Genomic DNA, 15,825 nt, shown 5'->3' on the forward strand with positions numbered 1-15,825 from the left:
AGCAGCTTTGGCCGCGAGGCTTCTCCTGGAAGGAAGCCACTCTTTCCTCCACAAGTCCATAAGGACAGCAAGAAAACCCCAAAAAATTCCCAACCCCAAACCCTAATCCCCACCGCAAGTAGAGAGTTTGCTCTCCATGCCGAGGGGGCGGAGCCTGCATGTGCCTGGCGGCTCGACCGCCAACTTCAGCGCCCACCTCATCGCCGCCTAGCTCGGGAGAAGCTAAATAGATGGCCTAAAATAAAATCGAGTTTTATGAAAACAAATATTAGTTATTACTTCGAATGAGACTAAATCTTAGAGGGTAAGCATTTGATGTGGTGTGAGTCGTGGGTGTATGACTTTACCCATGAGGATTTAAATTTCAGTCTCCTTACGCACACACAAGCGTGTGTTGTGGTAGATGCGCGCGCATGCGTTCTGTATAAAAAAATCTAATCTGTTAGATGTATTATCTCAGTATTGTCTCCTAAAAATTACATGGGTGATAACCGATGAATCACTCTTTAACTAAGTAATATCAGCACTTAAAACAAATTCTATTTTTTTACTGCCTAGTAGCAAATATTTGCTCAAAATTACAACTGTGAGTCCGCGCGCGGTCCACAAACGAATCGCGCCTGCATTGTTAGGGTCGAGCCTTCGTCTCGTCGTCCACTCGCGCCGCATCGAAAAACATTTTCCCATAATCGCCCTCCTAGCAATGGATTGATCCCTCCCATGCCACCGATTATGTCACTCCCGCAGTCCCGCTCAAGCCTCACCATCCCCTCCGGAGAAACACACGGAGGCCGATGGAACACCATCGCCGTGAGACTGATCCTCGACTTCACCGCCAACGTGCTGGACGATGATGACGGCTTCCTCTTCCACGCTGCGGAGGAGCCGGAGTGGAGCCACTACGAGGCCAAGCATCGCACTTCCGTCCCACCGCCACCGTCGTGAGGTGGGATCCTCAACTTCGTCGCCGGCGGGGTGGATGATGATGATGACTTCCTCTTTCACACCGCGGAGGAGACAGAGTGGACCCACTACGAGGCCAAGCGTCGCGCTTTCGTCCCGTCGGCGCCGTGAGGCGGATCCTCGACTTCGCTGTTGACGGGGTGGACGACAACGACGACTTCCTCTTCCACGCCGCGGAGGAGACGGAGTGGAGTCATGTGCAGATGACGAAGAAGATGTAAAATCCCCGGTTTTAGCAATAGTCTTAATCATGCTAATGGCTTAATCACACTGGCTGAGAGCAGTGTTGATTAAGCCACGATGCTGGCTAGGACCTATAAATATATTGATTGCTATTCTATTATGGATCTTAAATGATTTTTCGATCGTTTCCTTGTTATTTATTTATTAAGTCACATCCATGTGCATCATTGATTTAGACTAAACCTGGTGAGGAGTGGGATCATTTAGTTTTGGTTAAATTTAGTGTAGATTAGTCGTCACGAAGCGAGGTACACATGTGCACAGTTCTTTATTTACAATTTACCACTGCAGGTTTGCATACATAGATGCATATAATTGTACCCTAGAAATTTTATACAGTATGCATCCCATGTATTGTGCATATATACATGGTGCTTATAGATATAATACCATAAACTGAACCATCTCGTCAAAGATTCAATAATTATTTATTTTTCAGAAAAACTCTTGAGTTTTAGGGTAATTGCACATCAGTCTCTAAACTCATAGTAAACTCCAATTTCACTAAACTTGAGGGACTCAATTGCAAAAGCAACAAACGTATCAGACATTACCAAATCTCCATTAATTGGGAAATTAGTATAGAGCTTTAGATTTATTCCACCGAGCATGCAAGAGTGAGGTGTCAAAGCTAGCAGCAGACATGTGGCCCAAGCAGGTGAATCAGCAGCACCAAATGCACTGAGATAAAGCATATCAATGTGAATTATCCAGAGTCAGGTAGAGCCAGCCTTGGTTGCAACGATAGACACCTAGCTGCAGCTAGCAACTCCCAGTAGTACAGCAGCCATAGTAGTAGTAAGATCCCAACAACAGCAGCTGAAGGGGTGTTCAGTTCCTACATGAACAGGGATTTCAGCTCTAGGAGGAGATTGTACTCCAGCTCAAGAAACAAGATGGATCAAGATGGATCAGTAACAGCAGAAGCAGGACAAGAAGAAAGAAATAGAGTAGGAGATGCTTGAGATCCAGGAGAAATAAGGAGCTTCAAATCAAGAAAGAGAGTAGGCAACTGTTGTAAATTGGATTAGGAGGTAAAATCAGCAAGAACAAGAAATCAAAGAAATCGGTAGCAAGTGTGCAAATCAAGTAGGAGGTACTTGAGCTTCAAGAAGAGAGGGGTTTCAGTTTCTGGAGGAGCAGGTGGTGCTTCAGCTCAAAGAGGAGAAATCAGAGTTCCATCAGGAGAACCCTTGAATCAGAGTCCAGAAGAGTAGCTGCAGAACCAGAGTAGGGAACCATATATAATCACCTAAAATCATGGCAGGTAATCAGGAGATTGAAGCTGCAGAACCAGAGTAGTGAACCATATATCAGTCACCTAAAATCATGGCAGGTAATCAGGAGATTGAAATGAAAGTACAATTATATCATGAGATGATTCTTGAGTGATGCATATACTAGTATGTGTAGGAGTTGTGAGTTGCATTTGCATCCATTAGAAGATGAACAAGAATATTAAGTAATTTGAGCTGCAGAGTAGGAAGTGTAACCAGTAGGACATAAATATTTTTATTTAACTGATAAGTAAATAGGTTAATTCTAGTTTATAATTATTTGGGGTTAGTAACAAGAAACATTTTAGTTTGTCTAGAATCATTATGTAAATGCATTTAGGTAAACAGCTGCGCATGCATCTGTTTGGTGAATCCTGAAATTATAAATAGTTAGAATTTAGTTATAACTTAAATAAAATAACCTTCAGTACTGAAGAAGGGTTCACCTAATCTCACTTGTTCAGGTTATGTCAAGTAAAACATATACAGATCGTGCGGTAGTAGGTCAGTAAAGGAAATCAAATTGAATTGTTAGAATTAATGAGTAGAGTTATATGTCTCTATAGCAAAGCATCTAGAGCAAATGATTATAGATTAAAACATGGCATATATTAGTTCTGTAAGTATTAATCAATATAAATTGTATCCCACTGTGAGAAACATTAGCAGTCTTAAAAATCAATCAATGCATTTAGTTCTTAATACAAGTGATACTGAATCTATAGGATTAATCTGGATAGCTAGTGTACAAGTATATTTTTAGTTTGAATGAACCTAAACTTATGGGTCTCTACAGCAAGTCATCTAGAGAAGAGCATAATATCATAATCTGTTATAATCTGAACTTTAGTAGTTGATCAGCATAACCTTGCTAAGACCAATACCATAAAACACCATTATTTACTTGTGATTTCAGTAGTTAGTATACTTTGACATCAAGATCAAGATTTATAATTTTTAGGTCATTAAATCCCTTAAGTGATACTACCATGATGCATCATGCATGAATGAAATCATATTAATCCTCCGGATTACTGTTCAGCATGGCAACATAAGGATCTGATCATGTTAGTTTATTAGTTTGTAGCAAATTTCAATATTTCGATGGTCATTGCATAAGCATAATTAAGGATTTAATCATGCTAGTGTGATTTCTATTCATGTCAGCATTCATTCATCATGAACATATAGGCATCATCCATCTTAGCAAGCCAATTTCTCTAGAACCCTAGATCCAGTAAATATAACCCTAAAAGTATAATCATTCGGACAAATTCACAAGCATCACCCGTACATCACCGTTTACAAACAACACCATACAAGAGAGGACACCACACCAGTATATCACAATAGGGATCAGATCTGGGAGGATGGAATAGGTAGCTCAGCTATGGAGGAGAGGGATGCAGCCACCGGAGTTGCCTGTGTTTCCACCGGCCATCTCCACGGCGGCTGCAGCGGCAGGAGACCGGTGGCTGGGGTTAGCTTAGGGGCAGAGAAGCGAGGAGCCAAGAAACCGATTCAGGCCGGCGATGGCTAGAGGGGTCGCCGGAGTGGGGTGTGGCAGCCGGCGCAGGGGAGAGCGACGGCACTGCCTGGGAAACGGCGGCGCTGGGACTGGGAGAGCGTGAGGGAGAGAAAGAGAACGGGAGAAAAGGAGAGAAGAGGAAGAAGGTGGGTTATGTTTTGTTGGGCTTTTGCTTATGGGCTGCATATGGGGGGAAAATTAAAGAAATTGTGTAATAGAACTATAATACAGGGGAAATCATTATTGAATATTTAAATTGGTTAAAACTCTTCAAAAATAAATTCTTGGAAATCCTGATGTATTATTACAGTCACTGTTTTATTCATTTTATAAACTTAAGTTATAGAATATCTTTGTAAAGTACACACAAATACAACTTAACTTTGCAAATCATAATCCAAGTATTTCTTCAAAATATACTTTATAAATTATCTTATCAAGCAAACCTAAATGTATATACTAATTAAAGAAATATACATGGAGTTATGGAATAAAATTCTCTCTAGCAATGCAAATTTCTTCTAAGTAAAATAATTACTCTTTCTTAAAATAAAAGTTTAATAAAAGCAAGTCCATAACCTATATAAATCCAATATGTGCATTCGGGTTATACATATCAAGTGCATTGCATTCATATAAACATTCTTGTATTTAGTTACATTTTATTTGTTTCTTTCAGTTGGGCGTTTATCTCGGATTTCTTGGAATTTTTCATTGATTTATGCGTCTTCGATTTCGGGTATCTCAGGCAAGTCCAACACCTTTGACCAACTCTTGTTATATTGTTGTAATTGCAATCTATATGTATACATTGCATTAAATTATACTTTCTATGATTAAAATAAATATGCTGATGGATTGGATTGACTGGTGGAGCAGTCGGTCATATTATAGGTGTATTCTGAACTTGCCATGGTGGTAGGGGTTCAGTTGCATATATTTATCATCATAAGGTTAAACAACAACGGTTATATGGCATTTCAGATCGTGTCGACTACATGACCTGGAATGGGACAAGCTAGCTTAATAGTTCTTTCTTAATGGCTTTATCCTGCGGGCTTAAGAACTTCCGCGAATCCCGTGAGCGTGGTCTAGCGATGAGGGTTGCCATTGTTGCGGAATCCGATTAGATGATGTGGATCGCCGTTGTTGCGGGATCCAATGATTTGCCGTTGTTGCGGGAATCACCCGCAGAGATAATTGACAGATGGGATTGATGAAAAGCTTGTGACCTTAGCCTTGCTGGCATACACCATGAAGTGTGCTTCAAGCGCCGACGGGCGTGGGCATTAAAAGGTTTAAGGCGTTTGTGGTAAGCAACACACCTCTGCGGAGTGTATGAATTGTGATATGTCACTCCCTGTTTCGGGTAGAAAATGCGAACACTGCAGTAGAGGAACCTATCGGAGGTTCTAATACCTATGGTGCCTTATATGCAGTAAATTTTATAATTACTTAATATGAGCTTTTATTACATTGTTTTATGAACATGCATACAATTCCTTGTTGGATTATGGGATTTGGAGATATATGTATTATGCAGGTGGATTATGGGCATATATTTGTTGAATTGCTATAATTAGACATGTTGAGTACCACTCGTACTCATCCCATATATATATTTATTCCTCGTAGTGTTGAGCTAACAATTAGTTGAAGAGAAGATTCTACTAAATTGATCAAGTGTTGCATTTCTCTACATCAACTTAATGTTGAAAGTGATGAAGATCTAGAAGAGCAAGGTACTATTGGTATTATTATTTTGGTAAAAACTAATTTCTTATGGTTTTTATTTGATGGGTTTCGCTATAGTTGTTTCTGCTATGCTACTCTGGTGTGCTCAGTTCTTGGTAAGTTGGTTCTTACTAAGGAATGAGCCGTAGACCGGCATTCTACCTCGGAAATGGAATACGAAGGTCGCTTCAGAAGACGACAATGACTTTCTCTTCCAAGAAGGCGGTGCATTTGCGGACGTGGCGCCTGGTTGAGAAGCGATGGCGATTGGGAGGAGAGAGGATAAGGGTAGTTGGGAGAATTAATTTCTTAGGGCTGGGGCACCTTGATTGTCTTGGTCACTAGTATTGTGGACTTTGTGGCCTCGATAATAGCTCGCCCCAATCAAAGCCATGCAAAAGAAGTAACATGTACCGTGGAGTTGAATGGCCTTGGGCTGATTTCACAGTGTCACATGGGCTAGAGACACGCATAGCGTGGCTTGCCTTGCTATTGCTTAAAGGCAAGGACCGTGGCTTCGCAGTCGCAATCCTTTACTATGTGAACATTGCACGCCACCTACTTACCCCTAATCTCCTTAGCCCATACGCATATATAAGGAAAGAAAATCTCCGTACACTGGTGATGATCTCCTGTTCTCCGCTGTATATATAAAAGGGAACTGAAGGATGAGCTCCACCATACGGCAGCCTCACCGTCATGCGTCGTCTTGCTCGACAAGCACCTCGACCAACTACAACACCAATACAACTAAGGGCATCCATAATGTAGCCATAAGAATTAGCCTTATGACTTTTTTTATGCTATATACATTATTGACACGGACATAAGACATCAAAAGCTTAAAAACAACTATAAGCTTATGGTTGAACTTAAGGGATTAAAAAATGATATCTACTAGGGCCTATCTGCATATGGTTGCGAATTGGTGGTATATTTCTTCTTTGATGGGACCTGGCTTGTTTCTCACCCAAGGCCATAACCATTGTAGGGATAGATATAGGCACTGTTTAGTTCCAAAGTTTTTTTTTTCCAAACTTCCAACTTTCCATCACATCAAACCTTTCATACACACAGCTTTTCTATCACATCATACCAATTTCAACCAAACTTCCAAACTTCAGCGTGTACTAAACACAGCCATAGTTAAAGCCATCTGCACATGGGCCCACCCTATTGCTCATTCAGCAACCAACATTGAGGTTGCCCTAATGGCTTCATTATCAACCGGTCAATACTCACCTTAATTAGGTCGTACTCTCCGTCCCATAAAAAAAACACGCATTCTACTACTAACAATCTGGATACTTGTGTTCATATGCATTGTACTAGAATATATCATCCAATAATTTTTTTTTTACGGAGGGAGTAGTTATTAGTTGTCACATCTGCCCAAAAAAAATATTTCTGAAAGACCTGAATTTACAAAGAAAAACTCTGCAGCAAATGATTTCACGATTGGATCACAGAGAGAGAATTTTGAGCTTTATCCGCTTGATGAGGAGAAATGCACGGCGAAGTGCAGGGCAGCGACCATTTCGTTGACGCTGGTATACATTTTGGTACACCTACCATTTTACGCGCAGCACGTCCAAAAATCTCCGCCCTCATGCGAGGCAAGGCCGCAGCTCCCCCGCTCCATCTCGGCCGTCCGTACCTACACGTGTAGGCCGATCGTGCCACTCCAGACTCTCTCTCTCTCTCCCTCCTCTCCCCCGCTGCGCTGGGTCAGGCTCCTCCTCTACCTTCAAAAGGTGGGTATGTACGTGTCCTGGTCACTGAAATGTGGTCCCAACAAACCATGGGTCCACATGTCAGTGACTAAAGGCAAAGGTGCTTCGAAGGCGGCCGGGAGAGATGATCTCAATCCCTCCGCGCTGCGCTGCGCTGCGATTAAACCGGACGAGACGTCGCCACCTCCTTCCTTCCTTCCTTTCCTTCTCCTAGAAGCCACCGCCTCGTCTCTCCGCTTCTCGGCTCTCGCAAGCAAAACCCACATCGCCCCCATCCCATTCTGCTCGCCGTGCTCGCTGAGCTCCATGGGGAAGAAGGGTAAGGGAAGGCACCGCGGCCGCGGCGGCGGAGGCGGAGGCGGGGGTGGTGGTGGTGGTGGTGGTGGTGGTGGTGTGGGTGGGGATCGCGGCGGTGGAGGGAGCGGAGGAGGAGGGCCGGGAATGGGGCGGCGCGGGAGCGATGCGCGTGCCCAGCAGGCGGCGGCGGCGGCGGCGGCAATCAGCGGCATCGCCACCCGCCTCGGGTTCGTGTGCACCGTCAGTACGTTGGCTAAGCGGCCGCTGCTCCCCGATCGTTTCTGCTTTTCTTTTTTTGGCTGATTTGGTTTCGTTTCTCTTCGTTGGGGTGGTGGTCTCTAATGGTGGAGTGGTGTTGTTCGTCGTTGTGCGTTCGTGCGTGTTTGCAGATGTCGGCGGCGGGATGCCACCGCAGATGGAGTTCCTCATGGCGTGTACGGACGGCGACGTCGCGCGCCTCAAGGGTGAGATCCTCCGGCTCTACCCCGAGCCCGTCTTACTCCCGAACTGCTGGTGCTTCTTCGTGGGATAGGGGTTTTGTTAGGGTTTTGAGGAGGCCGCGCGGTGGAGGGCTTTTTTTTAGCTTGTGTGTGGTGGTGAACTGGTGATTGTGAGTTTTTTTTTCAGCATTTTCTGTGCCGGCTTTGTGGGTAGATATTCTACACGAATGTGTTCTCTGTTTTTGTGCATTTGTGAAAACAATTGGATGAGATGGTTTTTAGCCTCATGCATCGTTTCTTGTTCCGTTACAATATGATCGTGTATGCCCGATTGCGCGTGTTGTTGATAGAAGTGTATGCGTGTTTAATGCGGGTGGAGGGTTTTCCTGTCTACTTTTGGTTCAAATTGGTACTATTCTGGATAGGAATTTATTTGTTTGCCATTATTCTTAATAGGGATTAATAATTACTAATAATACTTCTCTTTATGATGTCATATTTCTGTAAGAGATCTCTTCCTCTTGGTTTTGTTTACTTTTGATTAATAATTACTAATAATACTTACCTTTATGATGCCATATTTCTGTAAGAGATCTCTTCCTCTTGGTTTTGTTTTCTTCTTCTAAGTGCCCAGATGTGATTTTTGGGAGGTTATCTCCATTTGTCTAGAATTTTAATCTTGTTTTATGCACAAAAAGAAACTTCTGTAATAACTAGAATTGCAATTTGTGCAAATTTGAGCCTTACTTTTCTTTTGGAACTTTCGGTATTGAAGAGGTGGTTGATAGCATGGATGAGGATGATCGGGAATCGCTCGCCACTGTGAGGATGGAGGGGTATGGGCCACTATTTGAGGCAGCAAGCTCGGGAAAAATTGATCTCTGCAAATACTTGGTGGAGGAGCTCGGGTTCGATGTCAATGCTGAAGCTAGTCGTGATTCTGGTATGTGCCTTCCTAGATTATTGCATTGTTTTATTATGCTTAATGCATCTCCTATAGGCAATGCAATTGTAATGGGAGCTGTTGTATGTGAGGCTAGTCTTGATAGGGTCAGGAACCGTCTTTACCTTACCATGAAGAGTTTAACTATAGTTACAGCACTGGGTACGCTGATTTCTTGTTTTTTTTATTACACACATTTGTAGTGCTGGCATGCTGCTATCTGAATTGGTAAACCAATGCAACACCGCTATGTGATTAAATCCGTTAGTACTATAAATTGATTCTTAAGTGATGGTTCTTGACTAGTCACCTTTTTTATGAAAACAAACAATTATGTGGCACCTTTAAGACGTATGAATGTATGATGTCTTGTTAGGTAGGGTTTTCTGAGGGAGTACTGCAAGAATTTCCCTGCTTTTTGTAATGGGCCATATAGGATTATATCCTTCAGCCTTTTTTATATTGCTTTTGCCTACCCTTGATGGTACAGTTGTGTCTAGACAATACATGCAGTTCACTTTGTGAAGCTCATCTATTATCTATTATGTAATACTACTTGATTTTTCTTCTAGTTCTTTTTGCGTGGTATATACATGCCATCAAAATTTGGTTCTAAGAACTTGGCAAATGGGAGTTTGTATTGTAGTTTTAACTATACTAGTACCCTTGTTGATATGCACTTATGAAGTGGTGTTTCTGCATGATTCCATTGTTTAATATTGCATCTCATATAAATACCGTCCAGGCAATAAGTATTTCATGAAGTTCTCCTTTGCATATTTGGAATTGTAGCTGCTAATATTTGTGCATTTGCAAAGCTGTTATACAGCAATACTCCTGTGTCGTTTTGTTGGAGTTATCTGATTAAATTGCTTGTTTGTAACGCCCTTGCTAGGTATGACGCCTTTGTGTTGCGCTGTGTTGGATGGACAAGAGATTACTGTGAAGTATTTTCTTGACAAAGGTGCTGATCCGAATAAGAAAGATGCAGAAGGCTTTGCTCCTCTTCATGAAGCCGCAAAAATAGGTACATATCACTTCTTTTACATCTGTGCATGTGTACTACCTTTGTCACGTTTACTGTTGGCGAATTTTGCACTGTATAACTTTCCCGACAAAAGCTAAGTGTAAAACCTATAATCCACTTATGTGTCTAAAATCTATAATCCACTTTTGTGTCTTATAGTAGGGGATAACAGCTCAAGGGACCAATTTGCTTATCTGTCTTCTTTTATGTAAATCTTGCCATTTTGTTAGGTTTGTGCTTGCTTAGGTGGTTTGGTCAACACTCACAATAAATACTCTGAACACACTAGTTCTGAAACATACACCTTACTTTCGATTCAATATGTTAAATCAGTTCTGGAATGAACAATTCCAAAATTAAGAATGTCTACAAAAAAAAGCTTATTCTTCACTATAACACAATTCCATGTTTTCCCCCCTTGTTCTCAGGGCACGTTGGAATACCACGACTGTTGTTATCTAAAGGAGCTAGTGTTGATGTATCTTCTTCTGAAGGGACACCACTTCATGTTGCTGCCTCTAATGGAAAATCTAGCATTGTGCAGATTTTATTAGAGCACCATGCAAATGTAAGTACCATAATTTCTTTTATTTCATCTTTCCATGTCGTTTGATAGAATTAAAGGCTCAATTTGTGATGGTTCAGCACCCTCCCTCCAACCACCTAATGTGCTGGTTTAGTTCTTGGCACAATATGGACCAAGTTTTTTTTGCTCCAGCTGCACCTTTTTTGTGGATATATAGATTCAACGGTCACAAGTTGATGCAAAAAGCTTTCCAAACAGGGTCTAAGTGTTCTATGTACCTGCTTTGGTTTGCTACTGTCTTACTTTCTGACTTCGTTGCCACACTGTTCTTATGTTTGCCGTTTATGATGCCCATATGTTTCCTAGTATGGGCTGTTCCAGGTCATGCTGGTTGTAAATAGTCGTTAGGCAACTTACGATGCTTTTTAGATAGTTTATTCATGATTTCATGCCTTGCAATTTGCAAATGATGTAATGCGTTGCATTTTTCTTGTGCCATACTTCCATGCTGATATCTTGTTGATTTTTTTCTTTGTCCAGAAACTGTGTTATTAACTGTTTTTCTTAGTTTCAGGAATTTATACATAAGATATTTCTATTTCTGGATTTGTATTGACTTTGCTCCTTTTACCAGTTAACTATATGCATTTGTGAGGAATGACTTTAGTTTTGAAACAATGCAGCCAAATGTGATGACGCCAGATTGTTATACACCACTGACCGCAGTTCTTTCTGCCACTCCTGAAATAGTGAATGAATCTGAGTGTTTGAAGTGCATGAAACTCCTTATCAAGGTTTGATACCCAATTGATCCTCTTTGCATCTCTGTTTCCCAAGTATCATGTGGAAAAAAAGTATATCTATACTCCTTTAAAAGACTCCAATGGTGGTGGTGAATGGTGAATCTGCATTCAGCCCTTCACCTATCCCCACTATCTCCTGACATGTGGACCATCAAAACTGTGACCAAAGTAATGTGACCTACTGTGTTTTATAAAAAACATAATGTGATTTCTTGAATATTTGAAATTGTAATGACGTGAATATTTTTTTTTTAAAATCCATTGCAACGCATGGGTATTCCCTAGTAAATTCATATGTTTTATGTGAGATATCATATCAACAATATATTTTTGTGTCATGTAACATTTATCTGCAGGCTGGTGCTCGTTATAAACTTGCAACCCCTGATACTCCATTGGAGATAGCAACTAGAAATGACTTAACTGAGTGTGTTGCATACTTGTTGGAGATCAGCACTGTTGTTAAACTAAGTGAACATGTGAGTAACTCTTGCTAATTTGGTGCTTTTACTTTGTTTTTCTCCTAGGACTTGTTGAACCTATAACTTGTGGCAATGATGATTGCTCTGTGTTATCATTTCTTTGAAATGTAAAGGAAAGCTATATATCCTTTTTTGTACTGTTTTATTGGATTATTTTTTTCTTTGATCTGTTGGACGTCTTCTGAAACCCAGCATTGGCATCAGTCACCAGTAGTCTGGTAGAGCAGAACTATACTAGAGAGGAACAACACGGAAGCTTTTATATAGAGTTTGTTTGAATTTGCCTTGTTGACAGCCTGCCTTTAATGCGCTATCTTGCTTTGTTATATGTAAAGTACTGAGGAGAATTCCAAGGTCTTGTGAAGGACGACATAATTTGCATCCCATGTTTTTCTCTTTATGAGACTGAGAATAAATTATCCAGGTCTAGAGCTATACCAGTTCAAACGGTACATTGTTACTTTACCAACCATCTAGACATGGTTTGAATCGGCCATAGCCTTTTAATTGATAATATTATAAGATGCTTACTCCAGGATTTAATCTGCTGATTTCAAACAGAACTGTTATCCTGTACTGGTTTTTATTCAATACAAATAAATGGTGGAAGGGGCATTGCACTTGTGATTTTTGTACTGTTCCTCTGCTTAAGGCATTTTTGGAGTGGCAATGGTAGAAACAAGTTTAGGAATGGATGAGTTTATGATATGGACATTTGTACAACCAACCTATCTGTGTTTGCAAAATATGGAAGTATTTTTCCTTTTCCAAATTCTGGTATTTGAAGTGGTGGTTGCTCCAAAGCATGTAGAAGGGGATGAATCAGACATGTTCCACGTCTAGTCTCTTTGGGACATCGACACAGTTTGCAATGCAGATGTTTGATCATTAACTTTTTCTAATCATATAATAATTATTAAAAATATAACAGCATGAGAGTGTTTTAATGAAAAAATTAATGTCATTTTCAATTATCAAGTCTTAATATTGCTTATGTATTAATGATCTAAGATTTTGACGTTTACCTGAGCATATTCTAAACCTAAAACATCGTTTATTTGAGAATGGGAGGAATTATTTTTTAGAACTGGGGGACATTACACATTGAAACTACTTTTTTGGTACATAATACATCTGTGTTCTTCACTACATGTATATATGCAAGCAACTAAAGGAGGCTATTTATTCTCTATGCTTTTGTTTGTAATCACCATGATTCAGCTCATTGTTAGAATGTTAGTGGTATTAGTCGTAGGAACATTGCATCTAGTATTCTGTCAATTTACAGATTTTCAGCTTCTATGTTTTTTTTTCTTCTATCACTACTTATGGTTTCCTAATGATTTAGGACAAAGGAAGTGATGGAGACAGAAAATCTAAGCTGAAATTACATGGTGGAAAAGCATTTGAGGAGGGTGACTATGCGGGTGCAATCATATTCTACACTGAGGTATATAGATGTGCATTATATGGTTTTACTTCCTGTTGGACTTATTACTAGCTAAGCTGAAACTGCATGGTGGAAAATCAATAGGAATGTGCTGCTGCCTGTGCTATCCTCATTATTGCTAAATGCTAATACATGATCAAGTGGACATTACCGGAGGACAGAACAAAAAGATATATCGCAATTTACAAACTCAAGTCACACTGGTTGCAGTTCCTTGCATCTATTACTGCTCAAACCACTATAACTAAGTATTGTTTAACTTTTGCAGTTTTTATGCAAGTAATTTTATAGTTTTTTCTCAAAAATATATTAACACATTCATTCCATTGTTATAGCTGGTTCACTGCAAAAAGTTAAATGCAAAAATACTTCAGCCAAACATTGTGTCCAGCATTTACACTTTTAAGCCTATAGTTATTGATTCTTACGTGCCTTTAAAAAAAATAAGTCCTTGTGAGACAAATACATTGTGGAATTATAATACCTGGATGATGATCACACTACTACATGAAACATGCATGGCCCTTGACACTTTCTGCTATGAATGCAATTAGTGTGGAGAGTGGTCAAGTGCACACTGGCAATGGGAAAATTGACATGTTCTTTACAGATATAATTTCTTCAATAATCCAAGCCCGAACTATAAACAACAGAGATTAGCACAAAAGAACCCATCTCCACACATACCACATCGCAGAAGCATGGCAGTCTCTGCATCCCAGTTGACACCTAGGATACTATTATCACTTCTATTGTCTAGGAACTATTGCTGTGTTAACAAAGGAAGACTCAGTTTGAATTTCCAATGGCATTGCCATCATGTGGGGGATACACTTGTAAGTGGAGATGGTCTTGCCAGTTAAGTGTGGTAGGACAGTAGTCTATCTCTTAAGCCTAAAATAGATTATGAGATGTAGGTTGGTCGCAACCAATGCCAAGTAGTCCCACCTGTTGGTGAACTTAGAGTTGGAACTTGGGAGGCAAATTCCCTCTGTTGGTGAACTAGAAGAGTTGGAACTTGGGAGGCAAATTCCCTCTTCACGTCAGTGTCTGTAGATCAAATTGCGATTAATAGGGAACTGTTATTTTGTCTAGGTTAATTCTGGAATCATAGATTGGTCTTATCACAGTTTGGTATGATGCAGGCAATGAAACTTGATCCTGCAGATGCCACACTGTATTCAAACAGGAGCCTTTGCCATCTGAGAAGTGGTGCAGCGCAAGAGGCTTTGCTGGATGCTAATGATTGCATAAAACTCAAGCCTGAGTGGACTAAAGGTTACTATCGCAAAGGATGTGCCCACATGGCACTCAAGGTCAGAAAAGAAAAATAAAATTTTCCAAGTTTTTCATTTTGTGATACATCATTTCCTTGTCATTATCTTATCTATGTTTTTGTATTCCAGGAATACAAAGAAGCTTGTACTGCATTCATGGCTGGAACAAAGCTCGATCCTTTAAGCGATGAAATGCAGAATGCATTTTGGTAATCTTTGTACCTATTTTACTTTCATTTACTTTATAAACACAGATTTTCTTAAATGACCTCTGACACAGTTCTATGAATCAAAATAAGCGAATTCATGAATTTTTTCAGTTACTTGTATGCTGCGTGATATGTTAGTGATTCTTTTGCACGGAATGTTTACAAGAGAATAGGAAGCCGATTATGTCACTGACTGAAACCAACCCATGTTGACATTTTCAGGGAGGCAGCTAAAGCAATGAAGAATGAATATATGGCTGGAAGGCGCGTCAGCTCGGTTGATTAGAATCTAGGTCATCGGTGTGTTCGTGCCCTGTTCTGCTGTTTCTTTTGGACCCGAATGTCAGCTTGGATGGTTTACTTTCGTGTTAGTACTTGTGTCTATATGATGTTTCTCCTTGGCTAAGGACGGCGAAGTGGTGGTGGATCAAGTGCTCGATTCCACGTGGAACCTTTGTTTTGCCATAACAGTACTTACTATACTCCAGTACTTAACGTTGTTACCTGTTTGCCTGAGCGTGTTCTTTGATGATCGTAATTCGGTGATCTCTTTAGTGAGTACATGTTTTATTGCGTTTTATTTCGTTTAGGTAGCCTATTGTACTACCTCTGTCTCATTATAAGTGTGCTATAATTTGTTATAATTTGTTGTGTCTAACGTTTTGATTGTTCGTCTTATTTTTAAAAAAATATAAAAAAATAAAAGTAAAGTCACGTATAAACTATTCATATTTTATCATTTAATAATAATACTAATATTAATCATAAAAATATTTTAAATAAGACAGATGGTTAAAGTTTATTATGGGAGAACTCCCTCCGTTAAAAAAAAAAAAAAGCATGTGACTTTTCTAGGACAACGAAGATAAGAGCCAGTTTGGTTATAGATGTCT

General features: G+C 40.2%; 1 protein-coding gene across 1 annotated transcript; it reads left to right on the forward strand.

The window, feature by feature from the left end:
- Positions 1 to 7,784: 7,784 nt before the first annotated feature.
- LOC127766936 (uncharacterized) lies at positions 7,785 to 15,598 on the forward strand. The gene is made up of 11 exons (XM_052292112.1): positions 7,785 to 8,019; positions 8,165 to 8,239; positions 8,991 to 9,158; positions 10,054 to 10,185; positions 10,614 to 10,753; positions 11,395 to 11,505; positions 11,871 to 11,993; positions 13,345 to 13,446; positions 14,592 to 14,762; positions 14,853 to 14,932; positions 15,155 to 15,598. The coding sequence occupies exons 1-11, from the start codon at positions 7,785 to 7,787 to the stop codon at positions 15,216 to 15,218; spliced, it is 1,401 nt and encodes a 466-aa protein (XP_052148072.1). The 3' UTR covers positions 15,219 to 15,598.
- Positions 15,599 to 15,825: the final 227 nt, after the last annotated feature.

This window comes from Oryza glaberrima, chromosome 3, assembly GCF_000147395.1.
Source record: "Oryza glaberrima chromosome 3, OglaRS2, whole genome shotgun sequence".
Classification (NCBI taxonomy): domain Eukaryota; kingdom Viridiplantae; phylum Streptophyta; class Magnoliopsida; order Poales; family Poaceae; genus Oryza; species Oryza glaberrima.

What these genes read in the sequence shown, in the direction of transcription:
- LOC127766936 (XM_052292112.1), top strand. Translation starts at nt 7,785, where the DNA reads ATGGGGAAGAAGGGTAAGGGAAGGCACCGCGGCCGCGGCGGCGGAGGC. An exon ending in CGGGTTCGTGTGCACCGTCA is followed by an intron (nt 8,020 to 8,164) that starts GTACGTTGGCTA and finishes GCGTGTTTGCAG; the next exon opens with ATGTCGGCGGCGGGATGCCA. An exon ending in GCATGAAACTCCTTATCAAG is followed by an intron (nt 11,506 to 11,870) that starts GTTTGATACCCA and finishes ATTTATCTGCAG; the next exon opens with GCTGGTGCTCGTTATAAACT.